Source organism: Thermobia domestica, chromosome 11 (assembly GCF_964235325.1).
Source record: "Thermobia domestica chromosome 11, izTheDome1.hap1.1, whole genome shotgun sequence".
NCBI lineage: Eukaryota > Metazoa > Arthropoda > Insecta > Zygentoma > Lepismatidae > Thermobia > Thermobia domestica.
The window spans coordinates 257,919,846-257,941,720 of NC_137464.1; the positions used below are offsets into that span (position 1 = coordinate 257,919,846).

The following is a 21,875-nucleotide window of genomic DNA, read 5'->3' on the forward strand; positions in this document are numbered from 1 at the left end:
TATTCGAGACTATTAACAATGAAACCTAATGTTTAACCGTTACTTTACCGAGTGCTCTCGTCAGTGACGGTGGGTACACGGAGAAAAATTATTAACATCTTCATGTCTCGGCGTTCCCGCTCCGGAACATGTTGGTTCGAATCCCAGTTTTTCGTTTAACTTGATACCGAACCCGAACTACCGTTATAATTATATTATATATGATCCAGTGTAAAGCAGGATTGAAGTCCATTTTATCCAGTGTACACCTGAGCATTAAGGGAGGGCTATAGCGCCAATAGCCCCCTTGGATCCGCGTCTGAATATATATCATATAAAGAATTACAATATAGGTACCCTGGTTCGATCCCAGCTCGCGCCAAGTGAACTTTATGGTGATGGACAAACACCGTGTGTGTGGATTTCCACGGGGTTCTCCCGTTTCCTCCCACTTTCTTCATTCATTTCTGATCATCATCGTCTCTTTTAGCCTAGTCGGCATAATCCTGGGACGTAACACTCGAAGATTTCATTTCATTTTTTTACAATATATATAACTCTCAGACACCTAAAGTAAACTTTTTTTGAGTGATAAAAGGCTGATTCCGCAGTTGCGAGTACATTAAAAATAATTTTGAATGTTTAATAAAACAAAATATTTATCAACCGAACTACATTTCTCAACATTTTAGTTAGAAGTAGCTTGTCCACTACTGAGAAGAGGAGGCATTGGGGCTGGGTTCCCATTCCCATATATATATACACACCACTGTTTTGTCACAACTTGTGAGATTTGCGGCATATCCATCAAAATGCTGGAAATTTCTTTCACTTAAAAGTTTGTACTTTACCTCGTATTATTTTTGTCTCGAAGCATCCCTCGAGACGAGATAAATCAGGCTTAAGTCGTATCTCGTGCGCATCCCTAAAGTTCTCCAGTGGCGTCGATTTCTGTAGAACGTTTGGAGACCATTCAGCTATGTCAGATATTATATAAAAAAAGACATTAATGAAGATTTTAATAGGCCCAAGGACGGTCTCACAGGATTGCTGTCCATGAAGTCCTCTTAAATCTAATCCATTTTATTGAATAATGAACATGTAAATTTATAAATATTAACTACAGTTACTACCAGTATTCGAAGTGGAAAAAAAGCAGAGGCGGTATGTTTTATTATGATTTTGATTCAACATATCGACTATTTAAACATTGTCTTGATCACTGAAAAACCAGAGACGGTATGTCCTCATTACTCAAAAGCCAGAGGCGCTATGGCATACCACCGCATACCGTGGTTATGCTTCACTTCAACCACTGGTTACTACACTATACAAATATTACAAAAGTGAAATTAAAATTGTTACCTTTAATTTCCATTGAGTATATTTATTTATTTATTTATTTTTACCGAAGTTTCGACCACTATTTCTTTCCTGTGGTCTTCATCAAGGTGATAGTGTTTATATATTGTATGAAAGCTAGTTTTGTGTCAAAAGTAACTCGAAATTATGACTATTGACTATTGATAGGCGAACCATGTTAAGAGATATGTACTTTTTTAAATTGTTATGGATGTATTCTTATCGTATCTATCACTTTTAGGAGCCATGTCTTACACCAAGAGGAAAAATTATCCATATCATATTGAAGTAGATCGTTCAATATTTTACGAAGATTTTACTGAAGATTTTACAGTCGTCTGCAAATATCAAGATTCTGCACAACAAAATTAACACTTTTACAAAACGTAACAATGGAGACACAACTGTCAAATATTTTCTGTTATAATTATTTTCATTTTTTAAATTTTCGAAGAAATTTTATTGAAATTCCTTAACAATTTACTCAGAAGATTTACAAAATTTGAACGTCTCTCTGCAGATCAATTAATCACAAACATATTAAATATGTCTATCTGTGTTGCAGTACTTTATAGAAAATGTTCTTTGTTTTATTTTTATCAGTAAACAATATGTCTCTATAATTAATTATGTTATCATCTGATAGATATGGTGAATATGTCTTTCTCTATTGTAACATTTTGTAGAAAGTGTTCTTTGTTTTATTTTTATTAGTAAACAGTGTGTCTATAGATTATGTTATCACCTCATAGATTATCTGATTAATTATGTTGTTATAGATCATCTGGTGACTATCTCTATCCCTATTTTAAGTTTTGTAGAAAATTTTCTTTGTTTTATTTTTATTAGTAAACAATATGTCTCTATAGACTAATTATGTTATCTAATAGATTATCTGATTAATTGTTTTGTTATAGATCATGTGGTGAATATGTCTGTCTCTATTGTATTATTTTGTAGAAGATGTTTATGTTTATCAGTAAACAATGTGTGTCTATAGATTTATTATGCTATCATCTGATTGATTATGTTATGTTATAGATCATCTGGTGAATATGTCCGTCCGTTTTGGAAGTTTTGTAGAAAATGTTCTACATTTTATTGTCATCAATTCGGTTGACTGGATCGGAGTTTAGCGTAGCGATGGGCACTACCGAAAACTTTTTCCTATCGAATGATCATTCAATAGTTGTTTTGAACTATCGATAGTTTTTTATTCATTCAAATATTGTGTTCCTATGTGCTTCTCTGCTCCGTAAACGTTCATTCGATAGTCTGACTGACAAGTGTACACTACCCTCCCCTCTCTCTTCTGGTGACACGATAACATTGCAAAATGAGCATACGTATGCAGTTACTTCTTTCCTCAATTCTCCATTGCCTGAAATTCATTCGATAATTTTTAACAATCTACTATTGGTTGAAATTCATTCGATAGCGGAAAACTAGTAGTGATATTAAGCCTTCTTCAGGGCCTCATAGTAAGACACTATGGCTTCTGAAATCTTAGTATAACTATCGATGGTACCAAACATTTCAACAAACTGGAATTCACTCGCTGCTGTTCAAAAACATTCATTGCAGTGGTTCGTTATATTAGGCCCGGAAGAGGGCGTTATAACACTGCTGTTTTCTCCCTTTCAACATACAGCAAGGCGGCAGGATCGCTGAAACTGTAAACTATCGATAGTCTGGTCTGCAGAACGAAAGCAGTTTGTCAGATAGTTAGGCTCAAGGGCTGGCGTGTTTGCCTCTACAAAGAAAAAATCATTCGATAGTCTGCCGGGTCTATCGAATACATTCGATAGTACAAAACTATCGAATAATAATTCAATAGTGCCCATCAGTATCTTGAAGGTATTCAGATGCGGTTTCTATACTAAGATATCATTTAATGAGAAGCCGTAGGTGTAGGTGAGACTTTTGTTGATATTCAGAAAATGGCTGATGATAGTAATATGGAATACTTTGAATTTTGTAAATCTGACTTAACTTTGGACTGAATAATAATACGACGTCAAAGATACATTGAGAATGATTAAGTCCTAAAGCCTAGTACATAACTGGAAACACATATATAGAAAAACGAATATGTCCTAAAGCCTGTATTTTTTTATGAATATGTATTTTTATATGTATTTTCTCTTGTTATATGTATTTTTTTATGAATGCGCCCCCAACCCCCCCAAAGTTACAGAGAAATCGGCGCCCTTGCCAAGGAATGTAGTGGAAAAAAGGTAAGAATAGATTGAGGATAGGAAAATAAAAGGAACTATACACAGTGTGTATCGATTTAGAGCAGTGGTCACCAAACTCTTGAATCTTTTAAGCTACCGTACAGTTTTTAAATCCTACTGTGAGCTACTAACCAAAAGAACTACCAACTTTTTTTTAAAAAAAAAAGAAAAGAAAAGAATCATACATCTGTTTATTGCCTATAGACTTTCATTTCTAAGAAATATGAAATCAAATTATCCAAGTTAGCAAATATCTTTAATATACGCACGAAAAACATAACATACACAACAACTGGGAGAAGAGGCAGACATTGGCAGTTGCACGGGAGAAACAAGCAGTTGTCACCGCCCTCTGTCCTTAGCGTCAGCTCAGTGGAGGAATCAAGGTTAGCCAACCGGAACGTTAACGCGATCTACTAGTAGCTCGCGATCGACAGTTTGTCGACCACTGGTCTAGATATTAGCGTTATGGGAAATTAATGTCACATTGGTAAAAGTAATAACGTTCAGTCTATTGATTTTTAACTTATATATTTTTTGTTTGTATGCAAGATTTCCAAAGCTAGATTACGTTTATGTTCAGTACCGATCTTTCTCTTTATACATAACAAATGATACAGGAATACATACATCCATACCTGTACAAGGATTCACTCACCCCATTCACACACACATTATTACATATAATAATTTTGTAATACACATTTCATTAACTAATTTTCTTTTGTTATTTTAAAGCATTCTTTGTCTATACATGGTTACACAATAATCAAAGATATGTCATTAATATTTATTTCATACATTCCTATTTACTTTGAACTGTATTTAGATTCTTATATAATTTGTAAGAAACGTACAAGGGACAATATCGAAAGATTCTACCGTTAAATAGGTTACTTTTATATAACAAATTCTTATAACATAATTTTGAACCTTGACCATATTCCATTTTCTTCTCATTTCGAAATCCAATTACATGTTCCTTTAAAATGAAACAAACAAACAAACAAAATAGTTTGTTGTAAATTGTGGGTCTTACAGTTTAAAAATTCTAGTTTGATATACGAGGTGCAGTAAAAAATGTTGTAGTTTCGGCATTTTTGACGAAAAAAAAATCAGAATGAATTTTGTACAGTACAGTTCTTAGGCTGTCTAATTATGAATTTGGCAAAGTATGACCAGGCCATAACAGCCAGCCCTAGTAACAAAGACAACTTGCAAACCGCTTGCTATAAGCTTGCATTGGAAGTCGGCAAGCTTGCATCCAGCTTGATTGGAAAGCGTGCAAGTATGCCGCAAACTGGATTCCAGTAACGAAATTACATGGAGGCAGCCTTGCATTCAGTGTACAATTTTTAAGCTTGACGCAAACGTTTTACACTGGCGGCAAATCAATAAACAATGAACGGCCAGTGATGCCATGACGCTTTACGAAGATGGTTTTCAAAGTGAGGTACGCGGACCCCTGGGGGTCCGTGGGACGTAGCCAAGGGGTCCGCGACGCCTAAAATTCGAAATGTGTTATAATAATATGGAACACTCAGCTGTTATGCAAGAAGTAATTTTTAGTTACTAAAAAGAAAGCAATCAGAAATTATACTTACGTTTGTAAATTTAAATGTTTTTCTACTTTACTAAATTTTTACCCTATGAGTAATAAAGAGTTGACTAAAAAGGCATTGCAACATTTGATGTCTTTCCCTACCACTCACTGAAGTGAACAGACCTTTTCTGCTCTTTGCAGTATTAAAGCCTGAATGGAAAAGCGAAATCGTTTTAATGTGGAATCGGGCCTAAGATTAATGGACAAAACTTATTCCGCATTTCAGTGCAATTGTGGAAAAAGAGAAAGAATTTCATTCTTCATATTAGTACCCCCACATATAAGAACATTGTTTATCAAGGGAATTTCCTTTTAATAAAAGTACATTAATTTTCAGTCTTGAAAGTTGCTGTATTTTCAATTGAAATTTCGTTCATTAGGAAACATTCATGTATCTTTAGAATAAATTACTTGTTGCAATATTTTTCTTGTCAGTGGTAATTCTAATCAGTATAGTTTTTAATAGCATGTGAAATTTCAGATAGCATTGCAAGGGGGTCCGCGGATCACTTTACGAATGCACAGGGGGTCCGCGTTATCGGAAAGTTTGAGAATCACTGATCTAAAGTATCGTTTGAAAGTACAACAAAAGACAGATTGTATGAAAGCATGCGTTGAAAGGGCAAGCGTAGAAAACCAAAAGCCAACCATGCGCCAACTGGCCGAAGGCTTTCTTGCTACTTGGAAGTGCACGAGTAGTTGTAGCTGAACGGAGAAGTGTGGTGATCAGTTAGTATAATTTCATGGATCGAGCAACCGTGCAAACATTAAGTTCATGTGTAAATTGGGGGGGTGGGAGGCATCTGCTTCAGAGACTTTGGTAGCCTTAAAAACAGTGTGGCACCATCGGATGTTTGGCTCTTCCTAAAGCTAAAAATGGGCCTCAAAGATACCGGTTTCGCCACTCAGAACAGATCCAAACCAACGCGACGGCCGAACTTCGGAACATACCAAAAGAGGACTTCCGCCGGTGTTTTCAGCAATCGCACGAGCAACAGGCCAAGTGTGTGTGTTTTGAAAGTGCCTTGAAGATGATTAAGTACCTCTGCATTTACATTGTGGTAATAAAGAGCTACAACTGAATTCCGGGAACTTTTTGACAGTCCTTTGTATAACAACATGTAATTTCATTTTATTATGGTTGATAATTGAAGTGGGCTCCTACCATTCGACTTAACCGGCATTCTATTTTTTTCTACGATATACTTCGTAGAATTTATCCGACTTCAATGAAACCTCTTATGTCTGATGTTTGGGGTTGAAATCAAGTCAAGGGGGTAACAATTCCCTGCATATTGTAAATTTGAACATTCACATAATGTGATAATTTTCGAATGTAACGTACGCAAAAGTTACTTGATTTAAATAAACTATAAGATACATTTTCTCTCTCAAGTTGTTCGACCATCTCTATTCCCTGTTACTGAAATCTGTCGCGTGTAAATAGGCGTAAATTATTTCCAGCTTCGATTTTTTTTAATATAAATAAGAAAATACGTTTTCCCCGATAACTTTCGTAAAAAATACATATCTAATGCAATACGAAGTGTTTCAAAATCTTACCTGAAGTTGAAATCTATGAATAACGAAGAATAACAGCATCTCCCAGATTTTATACGAGATGTCTCACAAAAATTCCGTAAAACTTATCCCTTATTTAAGGAACATGCTGAATGTTTTCTTTCAGATTAGGGACTTACTTCAGTTGTTTGGAATTCAAATTTGTCAAAGGGATGAAATTCACTTCATCTTATGAAAGTATGTGAATCATAATTCCCTAAAATACACCCGAGCTTCATAAACATTGCGTACTTCTTTTCAGGTCTCTTAATGAGATCCACTGCTTTTGGTTGTCATCAGTCAAGAAAAAGGATACAAATCCATCCCAATTTTAAGACCTTATTTCATTTTTTTTCTTTTCTTGTAACTAATTTTGAAACAAAGCATATGTTTTCTTATTGGAAGTTTAACAATTACTCTTTGTTTGTTGAGAGTGAACTGATGAAGCGTGAGAGATAATAATAATTTAAAAAAAAATAAATAAATAAAAACAAAAAAACTTTTCGCTCGTTTTTCACAACGTGTATAGTATCAGTACCTTATTGCACATACCATATTTACGTTGAGCGACAAGAAAGTTTGCCTTTCGATACCTCATTCTAACATCATACTAGAACGATTCTAAGGCGTACATTTAGAGAATAAAAATGGCAGACGAAACAACGGAAGCTTCCAAACAAGCACAGCTAATGTTAATCTTTCGTTATGAGATTAATGGTTTTGGATTTTTTTAAATTAATATGAAGGGCAAAATGCCATTGTGGAAGGCATTTTAAATGAACTAAGTTCACTGTTCAAAGATCAACCTTATAAAATACTAGCACAGAGATACGATGGGGCTTGCGTGATAAATTATGCAATGGGCGGATTTCAAATAAAAATAAAAGAGTCGGTATACATGTGCCCACTTTGTTCATTGCTATGCACACTAAATTTTAATATGAAACAATGAACTAAACAGAATCAATCAACAAGAATACTTTTCTTGGATCTAAACGTTTCCCGCCTTCTTTCCAAGATCGCCACAACGCTTACCAGTATTAGGAATCAGTGGTGACTTTAAAATCCGTTGGTTTCTGTGACGAGGTGGAATTTGAAATCAAGAACAATCAAAACACGTGACAAGTGATATCAGTCATGTCAAAATAGACAGACAAATGTACCACTGTTGCCAAAGATTGTGCTTATGTGGTCAAAACATACAAAGGTCCCAGCGTTGCCAAAGATTGTGCTTATTGGTCAAAACATACAGACAAAAGGTGCCACTGTTGACAAAGATTGTGCTTATGTGGTCAAAACATACAGACAAAGGTGCCACTGTTGACAAAGATTGTGCTTATATGGTCAAAACATACAGATAAAGGTACCAGCGTTGCCAAAGATTATGTTTTGTTTGTGCATTAGTTTTTTAAGAAACCAATGGATAAATTGAATTTAATCACACCTCGTTCCCATACTACTACTAAACGATATGTGCGAATACGTGTACATGTCGTGTATGCATATTTTAAGTAGGTTTTACGCTGCAAATGTAAAATTATTTAACGAGAGATCGAACATGAAATGCATCTACGGCTGTTAACGGAACATTCCCATGTGAAAGTAAATATTAAACAGCACATTATGACTGATTAAAATTTATTTAATAAAAGAGTAAGGCTGTTGAAAATTGCATAACGAATTTCTCTTGTGGCCACCGCTTGTTTTCACTTTTCACCAATTTTGACAACAGTTTGCGTAAAAAGCTTTCCGTGGTGTCTTATTATTTATTTATTTATTTTTCACTTTAAACTCAAAACATTCGCATCGTATCAAGATTTCCGTGATTTTACACGACAGCAACTAAAAAATGATCGAAAATGGACTAACAGATAGTGCAAACAAAAATCATCTGTTTCTGCTCCTTTCCCCCTTAACGTCTCTCCCGTCTTTAGCTCCACGTAAACATAACAGAAAGTGTAAAAAAAAAAAAAAAAAAAAAAAAAAATTTACTCACCAGATGGATATTATTTGATATTATATATATATATATATATATATATATATATATACATGGTGGTGCAAAATTCCGTTTCCAACGCTCGGAGGAAGAATCTACACATTTAATCAAAAAAAGTTTATATGACATTTTGTTAAATTTGGCGTCATTTCCGAGTTACAAACTGTCGCAAATGAGGCAAAATGAAGTGTTTTACGCCTCATTGCGGACAAAGGAAAAGGGCAACAGCAAGCGGTCCCAAACAGTTGTAAGAAAGTAATACCTGAATGACACAATGGTGTCAGAAGCAGGGCGGTAGGGACGCGGCACATTTTTTATTTATTTATTTTTTTATTTTTATTTTTTAATATTATTTTATTTTATTTATTTATTTATTTTTTTTTTTGCATCCATTTTCCGCATGTCAGTCTGTCCACATCAGTACCCCCCTTTGAGAAATTCCTTGCACCGCATCCCTGCCGCTCTGCTTCTGAACCATTGTGTCATTCAGGCATTACTTTCTCTAAAGTGTTTGGGACCGTTTGCTGTTACCCCTTTCCTTTGTCCGTAATGAGGTGTCATATGTCGTTCTGCCGCCATTTGCGACAGCTTGTAACTCGGAAATGGCGCCGAATTTAACAAAATGTCACAAACTTTTTTGTTTGTTTATTTTCATGTGTATATTTTTCTCCCAAGCGTTCTAAACGGAATTTTTAAAGAAAAAGTGTACATTGAATGTCATTATCAAATTTGATTAAATAAACAAACACAAACTTAACTCTATGAGAAAATATTTATGGGAGTTATCTGGAGGGAAGACAAAAATGTTTCCGAAAGTATTTGATATCACATACAATACTGGGCTAGTTACGATATGCACACGAATTACTTGACGATTTCAGCAAGTTTTGATGTAAAAATGTAATTCTCAATTACACTTGCATAATATAATAATTGGAGATGATTTTAACCGATTTTTAAAAATAAAAATTACTAGTAAGACTTCCACATTTTACAACAAATATATTGTACAACAGAAAGCAAAAGTAAACTCCTACCGTTAAATTTTTATTGTACAAACAACTTCAGAATAACTTGACCGTTTTGAAAAAAGTTTTTCTTGAAGTATAAAAGATAAAAGAAAAAAAATGTGTAAATTTCTGGAAACCGTATTTAAACGCTCAACTCATTTCCCCTAGTTCTTGATAATAATAAAAAAAAAAAAAAAAAAAAAAACGAAACAAGAGATCGAAAACAACCTTTGCTTTCAACTGTACATAATTTAGAATACAAATTTTGATACCATACAAAGAAAGAATATAATATTGCACCTCATACAATAATCTTAACATTGTCATTCATACAACGAACACTAATAATTATAATAATAATGATGATAAAGAACAAAAGTTCTACAAAATAAATAATAGAAGGAACTTCAACAACAAAAGAAAAAAAAACTTTTTTGTATTATTTTTTACAAAACTGGTTACAAAAAAAAACTAATGAAGGAATGTGTCTCTTTGTAAACACATGAAATAAAAAATGAAAGATATTCATTTCTGGCGTTTCCTTTCATCCCACACATTGCACGGTTATCTGAATTACTGTACGTACAGTCAGCACTGTTTTTTGGTTATTGTTTGTTCATTTTCCAATTTGATATTTGGTGACAAATTCTTTGCAGATTAATTTGGCGCCCAAGCTGGCACAAATACATGGCTTTGTTGTGTATGTATATATATTTATATATATCTTTCTCCTTCCCAAAGTAAACAGACAACAATTTTTATACATATTACATATATATATAAAGGATGTTTCAAAACAACACCGACAACGTTTGGGACGTAATTCCTGATATCAAGATAAAACAAAAAGCATAGACCAACCTAGGTGCACAAAATGCTTCCTTTCACAGTTACAGGTTACCGAAAACATGGAAAAAAACAACAACTTTAAACTATGGGACCTACCGTAGTCGGGTCAAGACTTCACTTTGGAGCTAGTATGTGCCCTATCCAAATATCCAAGTTTCAGAATCCTGCGGTACTTTGGCAACAATTTTTATAGAGGTAGTTGGTGAGTACTTCAAATTATATACCCGTAGCCAAATTCCCTCTATAAACATTGCTGCATGAGTACCGCAGCATTCTGAGACACATTTTTTTTGGACAGCGCACATGTTAGTTCATAAGGTAGTCTTGACCCGACTACGGTAGGTTCGGTAGTACTGGAGGATTGGACCTCTTAAAGTCCATTTTTTTCCTGTTTTCGGCAGCCTATAACTCCGAAAGGAAGTATTTGTGCACTCAGGTTGGTCTATACTTTTCGTCTTATCTTCGTATCAGTAATTACGTCCCAAACGTTGCCGGTGTTGTTTTGAAACACCCTGTATATATATGGCTCGGGTATAAATATGCCCTAGTAATAATGTACAACCAGTCTTTGAGTCACGTATTAACTATTGAAGTAACTATTTACAAGTATTGTATTCTTCTATATAATAATAATAATAATAATTATAATTATTGTTATAATAATTACAATAATAATAACTACACACACACACAAACATACTGTGTAATGTAATGATGTGTAGTTTTTAAAACAAAATCATTTGGCATCACAAAAATGATAACTTTTTAAATTTGATCTTTGGAAACAAACCATTACTTCTTCTTTGTTACCTTCAAAGGCATTCTTTCACTTTTCAATCATTTTTTCTACATCACTCTCCGAGATACCAAAAACAAACAGAAAAAAAAAATACCAACCGACAAAACAAATATTTAACCATCTTTCCACATAGGAACTCTCCAAAACACATGGAATTTTTATTATAATATGTACAAATAACAGTTTTTGCTATTATTAATACTCTTTCGTGAGTGTAAGATGTGTACACTACTACGTGGATATTTATTATTTTTATTATTATTGTTTTAACTTATTTATTGGCTAGAAAGACCCTGTCGTTTTTCTTCTTCCAACATAGCATCCAATTCGTCAGTTAAATTGGCTAGCATATTTCCAATATCGTTCAAAACATCTGCTGGTTCTTGAGGTTCCACCCTGGAAAGTTAAATTAATAATATAAAAATTCATAATATACAGATTCAAAACAATAATTTAATTTAATTTAATAACATACTTAAGAGCCTAACATACTAAAAAATAATACAAAATTTGCAGTTTTTCTTTTGCTTGTTTATTTATAACTGAAAGGAGATAATGAAATGCAACTTACCACAATCATAGATAATGTTATTCTACAACAGTAAATATGAATATGAAGAATTTTCAGTGTTGCCATCCATAGAAATTACAGTGTTGCCAACATAACATTTTCCCCAAAATCTAAGTTGTACTTAGTTGTGTTTAAATAATAGATTTATTTGGTTTGTAATAAACAAAATATTTTTAACATACAGTTATTAAAATTAAATAATAATGTTATTTAAAAAGTAGTTCAGAGGATTGTAAAACAACATGATACGTAATCAAATGCAGTTGAGTTCATTCCTCTAGTCGTAGCCTTAACTTTGATTTTGGGAGGAGTTATTATTCTGGCACCACTGTAATTTCTATAGATGGCAACATTGAAAATTCTTGAGATTCATATTTTCTGTTGTAGAATAACATTATCTATGATTGTGGTAAGTTGCATTTCATTATCTCCTTTCACTTATAAATAAACAAGCAAAAGAAAAATGGTAAATTTTACATTATTTTTAGTAAGGCAGGTTCTTAAAGCGCTAAAAACAGCGTTTGCCAAATATACCACTGCACAAGGTAATTGCCTTTGTTACAAACAAATTTCTTATCACTGAAGGTGGAAACATTTTTTTTTTTAATTTTTTAACAGATTTAGAAGAAAAATGAAGAAATAAAGATAGAAGAGCTAGTTGCACTTGAATTACAACTGATATATTGAAGCTCGATATTGAATTCTACAAAAAGTATTAGTACTTTTGCTCTGGAGATGTGTTTGCTTTATCTTTCACTAACGTAATAGATTATTACTAAAAGGGAAAAAAAACAAACAAACAAACATACAACGAGATTGTAATTGTAGTGTTCAGGCATTTCTGATTGTGAATGCCCTTTCCCTCCCCTTCGTTGTTCATGATGGAGTAACATACTTAAAATCGTGGCTTTTAAGATTTGTTCTTTCTGGAGAAAGGGAGCGGCAAATGAGGTCATTGCATGGGGCGACAAATTGCCTAGAGCAGGCCGTGCGTACTAGTAGCTGAGCATGCTTCGTTCCTCTTGCCCAATTAGATGGTTTTGGTTTGGCTATAACCCTGCTTATCATAAACAGTATTTAAGCTTATTTTCCTAGTGTAATATTACATTTCAAACTTCTAAACTTTCGATGACTTGTACTGTCACCTTCTTCCGTGCCGATAGTTTCGTGAGTTTTAGGTTAGTTATAAGAATGAAAAGTCTTACACAAAACGCTAAAATAAATGGCCTTTAAATTTTAGTTGGCTATTGTATTCTACTTTTCTTAACCATTATTTCATCATTGGCTTTTCAACAACGACGAATTTTAAACATACTTGTTAACTAAACATTGCTATAGTACACGTAGACTTTAATAAGCTTGTATTTATAATTCATTGTTAGAAGAAAAGAAATATGTCGTTAGGAGTACAGTAAACTCCCGAGTATCCGGTCCAGTTTTCTTTTATCGTAATTAAATGAGGAAGGCAAGACGTTGCATTGGCAACATTGCCAAGGCATTGGAAGCAGACATCTGCTACGATTCTCCTACTTGTCGTGCAGGGCCGGATAAAGGTGGGGAACTTTAGCACCGAGCCTTCACTCTGATCAAAATCTCAACTGGCTGTCTAAAAAGAATCGTACAAGAGACGATCATAATCATAAAATAAAATATGACCAAAAATATAAAAGATATTCCCTTAACTTTCTTATTGTACTTTCACAGAAATGTATTAGGCCAAATGAGCAGGGGCCACATATTCTTTTTTCTAGCCCCGGGGCTCCAGATGGGTTAATTCAGCCCTGGTGTCGTGTGACAGGAAAAAAAATCAGCATTCTCGCCTTGTTCATTGTTTTGTCAGTGTGTCAATACAGTACGCTTGCCGCTGTTCGTGATTATAACAGTTCAATATATATAGTACTGTTTTCGTAAATTGTTCTTGGGGCATGCTTAATGAGTTCATAGAACTCCGGCCTATCCCGGCTTTTTTGTTATCCGGCCTCACCTTCCGCCATATTAGGCCAGATACTCGGGACTCTTACTTTACTTGTAAGACAAGAAGAGAAACTCAATTGTCAATTAATATTTAAGAAGTATTTATCTTAGACTTCAAAGCTTTTCACGAACAACAACGTAGTCCAGTCCTAGTTATAGGACTCCGAGGAAGGTACACAAAAATTCAGCAATTGGATTTATAACGGTCTGATTTTACGGTATCAAAAAAATCAAAGTTATATTAGATTTAATGTTCAGGTTGCGTTAACTTTAGCAAAAGAAAAGAAAGACACAACGATAAAGCTATTATTTATCATCAGAAGTTTCCAGATTCTTGTTTCGTGGCCAACCAAGAATAAGAGTCAACATTGTCCAGATTAATTAGTATATATATATAAAGAACATAAACAATTAGAACCGTCTAAGTTCAAGTTTATGAATTGCATTTGAAATCATAAAGTTAAGTTCTCAAGACTAATTTATTTGTGCCATTAGTTAACGATTACATAATAACAGATTTAAAAGAAAATTTGTGTCATTAAACATTTGCCTCCATCATGGTATCTCAAAGATACTCTATCAACATCTTATATGGAGATGTGTTATCATAGCAAACATGTTTTTCAACATTGATACATATAGGAAATTCTTAATACTAAAACAGAATCGGCGATCCATCCTCTCTACTTCTATATTTCTAAATAAACATCTTAATCAAGCGTTCATTCTTTATAGTATCCCTGTCGTATATCATATGAAATACAAACATAGGCCATATCATTACTACTACAACGTCATTCTTTTAACTTAAAGTGAATAAGTAGCATTTTCATACTTCACATTAGCCTATTCATCATTTTCATAATACATATAATGTGGAAAACACTGCTATCAATGAAGAATGAACTATTTACAAATGTATAGTGAGTGAAAAGAAAAAAAAAAATCTACTCGACAGGTTCAAATATTGAAACGCCTTTCCAACTATTATCGTTTCAACTTATTATTGTTTCTGTTCATAATCAGTTAAGCTTGAAGAGGGATGGATACGCGTAAGGAATCATATTCTAGTTGAGTGAAGCAAGTTGAGACATATTCCAAAGTTATTGGTTTCGATGAGGCAAAATATATGTTTAATGAACAGGCACATAACTATAACCGTGGCACGTTCAAAGTAAACATCAACGTTGCACGAAGTTATAGTTTTAGAAATAATGATATTAAATTCGAAAATATGTCCAAATAAAATTTCACCGGATCAGCACAGGCCGATATCAACATCGAAGAAGCTAATTTAGAATATATGCTGCGAAACAATGTGACAAGACACATGAAACAAAAATTTTAAATTACGAGTATATTACTAGATACTATGAAAAGGGCACATCACTAAATAATAAAACACGTTCAAAGTACAATTTTGCCGATTTCACACGTATTGCGCATGCAGAAACGTATTACTAATCAGTATAATAAAAAAAAAAAAAAAACACACGATGAAATATGGAAAGCGCACATACAAAATATATATTACGAAATGATATCAAAAGAACACACGGCAAAATATGGAAGAACACGTTCAAAGTACAATTATTACCGACAATACACTTACGGTATATTTTTCCCTAACCTACACAAATGTATTTCAAAACAAAAACAGTAGTATATAAATGAAGACACTCCCAAAGAAATTTCATCATCATTAACATTTGTCAATGGCATACGTTACAGAGCATTTAATATTTTAACATAAACCGTCAAGTTATCACGAGTGCGTTCAAAGTGAAGTTCACCCCGAAAAAAAAAAATAAATAAAATATATCACATGGCAAAACGAAAGGCACATATTAAATTTGAAATCACAGGCAAAATTAAATTCTCTAACCTAACCAAAATATTATAGTACACATCTTTCAGATTTAACCTACCTACAGACACATATTAAATTCGAAAGCACGGACAAAAATTCGATTTCCTAACCTAGCCGACATAAATATTATGGTTCACACATTTAAGTTTGATCTAACTTAACCTATAGCAAATATTTCACGAAACAAAACACTATTATGGGACATAATGTATCAATGTATTTAGACTAAACCTACCTAACCTAAACATGAAAAAAAAAAAAATCTCAAAGCACATTACTATGGAAGAGTGCGTGCAAGGTAAAGTTTATCGTGTCAACACACAAAATTTTCAGGTTCACATATCAAATACATAAGATTTAATACTTCGATCATACATGCTTATGGCATGCAATTATAAGTACATGAGGGGACTATGACAATGAGCTTGAAAGACGCGTAACGTTTTCTATTTAACTACGCATGGTGATCTTGAAGCACTTCATAACTGAACGAGAAAACAAAGAAAAGATGTTACCAGTTAGGAAAGTTCCACAGATTATGCGAGTCCAATCCTTCCCACTTCTTACACTCCAAAATTGATTCCACTGGATCACTAGTTCGGTACCCTACAAACGCAGGAGACCGTCCGTGTGGCCCATTGTCGTCAACTTCGAAGAATTACATCCCCCTTGCCATTACTATACTTCACCAGTAATGGCGGAGATGGTATTTGGCGGCCTTGGGCCTAACGGTGTTCAAATTAATTTTGAAGTCAGGCTCCTCAATTTTTCTTTTCCTTTTCTTCTACTTATTCAGGTTGACCAAAATATTAAAAATTTAGACAAGGTTTACTTCCAGAAGTGTTTTAGCTATCGAATTTTCCCAAATTTAGAGGAGCCTAACTCAGACCGCCTTCTGTATTCTTTATCTCATGGTGGTAAACTACGTCATCTTAGTCGCGTCACCGGACCTCAATAAGCGCGATTTTAATATTATATAATCAACTACGAACTAAAACAAATTTATATGTCTTCTGTTACTATACAAAACTCTATTCAAATAAGCAGCCGTTCTATCTATTAAATGACATTTCATAGTTATCGGAAATAACCACATAACATAAATTTTCAAACTCACCTAGCCACGTCTTGAAAACATTTCCCGTTGCTGTGGCGACCGCTGTTCTTACTGTTCAAGCAGGTCGCCATTTGCAAAGTAAATGCCCGCATAGCGATTCAAACGCCCTCTTGTAGTGATAGCCATAATGAGTAACAAATAAACATCAGAATGAGTAACAAATGAACATCAGGGCGCATAACAAATGAAACACGGGTAGTATCACGTGAATAATTGACAGACATACGTATATGAGGTAAGGTAAAATATAAAATAAATTTGTACTATATTAAACTATGAATGAAATTATTACAGTAACGCGAAACAGTTGTAGAAAGAAACAGTTCGAAGTTTTAGTGGTAAATCATTGTTGTGTTTGCGTATCTCATATAAAACTGATCACTTTTCGTGTCATTTATTTCATCTGCAACAAACCAATTAACGTCAAAACGAATCTTTGGGAAACACTAGGGTGCAGTATCACAATACACGAACCAACCTTAACACTGCCTAAAACAACCGGTAAACATTACAATACGGGTAAACATTACAATCCGGGAGCCAATTCAAATAGAATGTAAACAACCGTCAATCGGTTTGTTACATTTTTTCCCGACTTCGTTCGGGCACACAATTCGCAATTATTGATGAACTTTTGGAACGTACGTTTTTGTCCTTTCCAGAAAAACAATTCTTGAACTAATTTCAAACATTTACTAACACCAAAATGCCCCGTTTCATGAACCTTCCTAATCGTTCTCTCAATCAATAACTCTGGGATTACTAGCAGCCAACGCTTCGTTTTTGAATTTTGAATATAAACCAAATTGTTCACTAGCCGAATTCGAGAATCGGTACTGTCTGACATTTTCGTCTTTAATTCGTTACAGTACCTATCACCCTCTTGCATTTGCATTAACTCATCTACAGTGAACCACGTACTATCATAACAAACAAAATTAACAAAATTAACAGAATTAACACGGTATTCTTCAGGTTCGGCAGGGAGTTCCGGAGTATTGCGACTCAATATGTCGGCTATTTTATTGTCCACTCCCTTAATGTGCTCGAACCGAAGATCGAACCTCTGTAACTTCAGCAAAATTTTTGTGCTTCGGGGATCTAGGTTCTGTAACGTAAAAGCGTATGTCACTGCGCTGTTGTCACAATGAACCGTGACTTCTCTACCCAAAATATAGTATGAGAAATGTTCGCACAGAAACAATACTGCCAGCAACTCCAGTTGAAAAATCGAATAGGAAACTTCATATAACTTTAATTTTCTACTTGCGTATCCGATAACGAGAAGTTCTCCAGTATCAGTTGACTGAGTGCTGGAGGCTCACTCAACAATTCCCTCAATTGTTGGAATCTATTCAGCAATTCCTCAGTTAGACAATATTTCTTGTCTTTCTTTAACAAATCGAAAAACGGCGCTGTTAGAGCGGCGAACTGAGGAATGAATTTTCTTCGCCAAGAAAGAATGCCTAAGAAGGACCTAAGTTTCTTCTTGGTTTTCGGTATCGGAAAGTACTTTATCGCTTCGTTGTGTTTGGGATTCGGCTTCAATTCCTTCCCATTCACAATGTGTCCCAAAAATAAAATTTCAGACTTGACGAAATGACATTTCTTGAAATTTAGCGCAAAATTTCCCAAAGGTTAAAAATTTTCAAAGTGACTTCCAAATAATAAAATGTTCGTCCAAGGTAGAACTAAAGCACATCACAAATCATAAAAAGAAGTAAACCTATCAATAGTTCAGCCTTCATTCCTAACTATAAATACTGGTATACTAGAGGAAGACTATCTTTTTCCCGAAACCGCATTTCAAATATATATATTGGGCACAGGTCCATCTTATCTGAACGAAAAGAAATTTAGAAAGTTTGCCAAATATTATAGTTTTAAAAAGTTCAGCTCGACTCCTGTATTCAAGATACATTTTACTTATATTTCGATTCGCTGTACTTCCTTCTTCTTCCTTGAGAATAAAGTACAATAATAAATTTTAACGAAGGCAGTACAAACTCACTTCATCTCGAAACGAAGTCATTTTACATTCAAAATATTGTTTTGAGGAGAGAAGTTTCAGTTGAGCAAACATCACTTTCTTTTTATGACAACTGCTCAATCTGTTTTCACGAATTAAGATCGAGATAGCTAACAAAATGGGAAACTTTATTGTTATTACTGTTAATGTCATCAATCAATTCTGCTGCAACTAGAGAATGCGGCGATACAACGAAATGGTACGTTTGAAGAGGACAGAGGAATCATCATTGGACCCGAACGAAATTAACTAACAGGTAGGTTTATACTGTTAAACCATACATTTCCGGTACCGCATACTATACTGGTACGTAAACAACTTCTGAATATTCAAAGTTAATCCTAACAATCCCTTTTCGACAGAAATTATTCCGCGGGTTTAGCCAAACCGGAAGATTCATTTATTTATTTTCTTTAAGCCGAAATTATTATGCTCACTGATCAAAGGAACTTGAGTCAACTTGCCACTCCTTTACAAAATTTCAGTTCTTATGTTAAATAAGTCCACTAAAAGAGAAGTTTCTAGATCAAATTTCTAAAATCCCCATTTTGTTAATGCATGTCTATTTTATAATATCTTACCTCCTACGTTATTTATAGAACATCATAACTTAACTTAAACCAATAGAAATACAACAAAGAAGAAGAAAACAAAATTCAGGGTTACAATTTCAATTACAGGAGGCGCTAATACAGGCGGTGAGACTTTTGCCTGTCCTATCCTATGGAGTGCTTCTAGCCACTTCCAGCAATATTTTCCACTTATCATATGTCTCCGCCCCTGGCTAGAGCAATTTCCAACTAACCATCTAAATAGTTTCAATTTACTTATATTAACATTGATGAACAATATCAAGTCAAGTTTTCCTATCTCCTTTCTCCCTTTCTGAGATCTACTCATTCTGATTAGCTTATGTCTTCGTCCCTGGCTAGAACAATTTCCTACTAACCACTTAAACAGTTTCGATTCATTTACATTAATATCCATAAACAATATCAAATTAGGTTTTCCCATCTTTTTTCTCCCTTTTTGAGATCTACCTACTCTTTTGTCATCAATATCCAAGAAATCATCAACGTCATCACCACTCATTATGTGAATCTTTATCGTATCGACTATACTAGACATCGCTACCCTGCTATGCTGCTTTCTGTCATAACCGACATACATAAAAGAGCTTTTATTTACATCATTGTGCATTACTGGGGTTTCGTTCATCAAATATTTACTGACACGTACATTAAACCTACTACTACATGCTAAATCTAAACCTAAATCTACATTTACATCATCATAATAATCATCAGTCTCATCATTTAAATTATCCTTAATCACATTTACGTGAGACTTAAACTCAGGCGCTTCTAATGCAGCCCTGTCATTTTCTAAACTATTACTTATTTTATCTGATACACCGCACAAATTATTTACTAAAAGTGTATCCGTGTCTTCAATATTAATGTTTATACATGAACCCCTAGCTCTTATGTCTAGTTTATTAGTAGCGGTTACAGTTTCAACTTCTTTTTCAGAAGTTAATGCTGGTGACGTTACAGATGACAATTCAGATGCTACTTTATGTTCTAATTCTCGTTTGACAGTGGATAAATCCAACTGCACACTGGAGAGAGACTCTTTAATTGTACCAATGCCTACTTTTAAGTCATTATTATTAGCATCTATTTTATTATTTAACTTAATTATATCAGATTTTTAAATCGTGGTTACCGGCATCCAGTTTACCGTTCATGACAGACATTTCTGTTCGCAAGTCTGCAATGATATCAATCAACGTTTTAATCAATGGTTCTCCATCAATTCCAATTTCAGGTTCCTCAACAGTTTGCTCACTTTCTGTAGCTAACACCTTATCTAACTTACAGTCAAAACAAACCCAATTACTATCCGGGGTACGTAACATTTTCTGTTCTTCCTCAGGAATATTGAGGCACCGGATATGGAACCATAGGTTACAAGTTTCACAGCATATGGATACACTGTCACTGTACTTGTACTTATCGTCACAACATTTGAAATGTTCGGTCGAACCATCTACACTAAGACTTTCGTCACTCATTTCGCATTAATCGAGTCACGCGTCTAATAGCTCATTGTCATCAATCCACTCATTACTTCACATACTTATCTCAGTTTGGCACACAAAACAGTAATTATAAAAATATTAATACATATCCTAACACAAATTATCAACTAAACAAATATCCTGAAAGCTGAGGTCGCCAATTATAACGGTCTGATTTTACGGTATCAAAAAAATCAAAGTTATATTAGATTTAATGTTCAGGTTGCGTTAACTTTAGCAAAAGAAAAGAGAGACACAACGATAAAGCTATTATTTATCATCAGAAGTTTCCAGATTCTTGTTTCGTGGCCAACCAAGAATAAGAGTCAACATTGTCCAGATTAATTAGTATATATATATAAAGAACATAAACAATTAGAACCGTCTAAGTTCAAGTTTATGAATTGCATTTGAAATCATAAAGTTAAGTTCTCAAGACTAATTTATTTGTGCCATTAGTTAACGATTACATAATAACAGATTTAAAAGAAAATTTGTGTCATTAAACATTTGCCTCCATCATGGTATCTCAAAGATACTCTATCAACATCTTATATGGAGATGTGTTATCATAGCAAACATGTTTTTCAACATTGATACATATAGGAAATTCTTAATACTAAAACAGAATCGGCGATCCATCCTCTCTACTTCTATATTTCTAAATAAACATCTTAATCAAGCGTTCATTCTTTATAGTATCCCTGTCGTATATCATATGAAATACAAACATAGGCCATATCATTACTACTACAACGTCATTCTTTTAACTTAAAGTGAATAAGTAGCATTTTCATACTTCACATTAGCCTATTCATCATTTTCATAATACA

General features: G+C 33.9%; 1 protein-coding gene across 4 annotated transcripts in view; it reads right to left on the minus strand.

Annotated features, from left to right (window-relative positions):
* Window positions 1-4,092: 4,092 nt before the first annotated feature.
* ckn (CRK like proto-oncogene, adaptor protein) overlaps window positions 4,093-21,875 on the minus strand; it is a 580,084-nt gene continuing 562,301 nt past the window's right edge. For all 4 annotated transcript variants that reach the window (XM_081732142.1, XM_081732141.1, XM_081732139.1 and 1 more), the window contains one exon: window positions 4,093-11,794. In XM_081732142.1, the coding sequence (XP_081588268.1) occupies window positions 11,674-11,794 (121 nt within the window). In that variant the 3' untranslated portion in view covers window positions 4,093-11,673. The remainder of the gene's footprint in view (window positions 11,795-21,875) is intronic.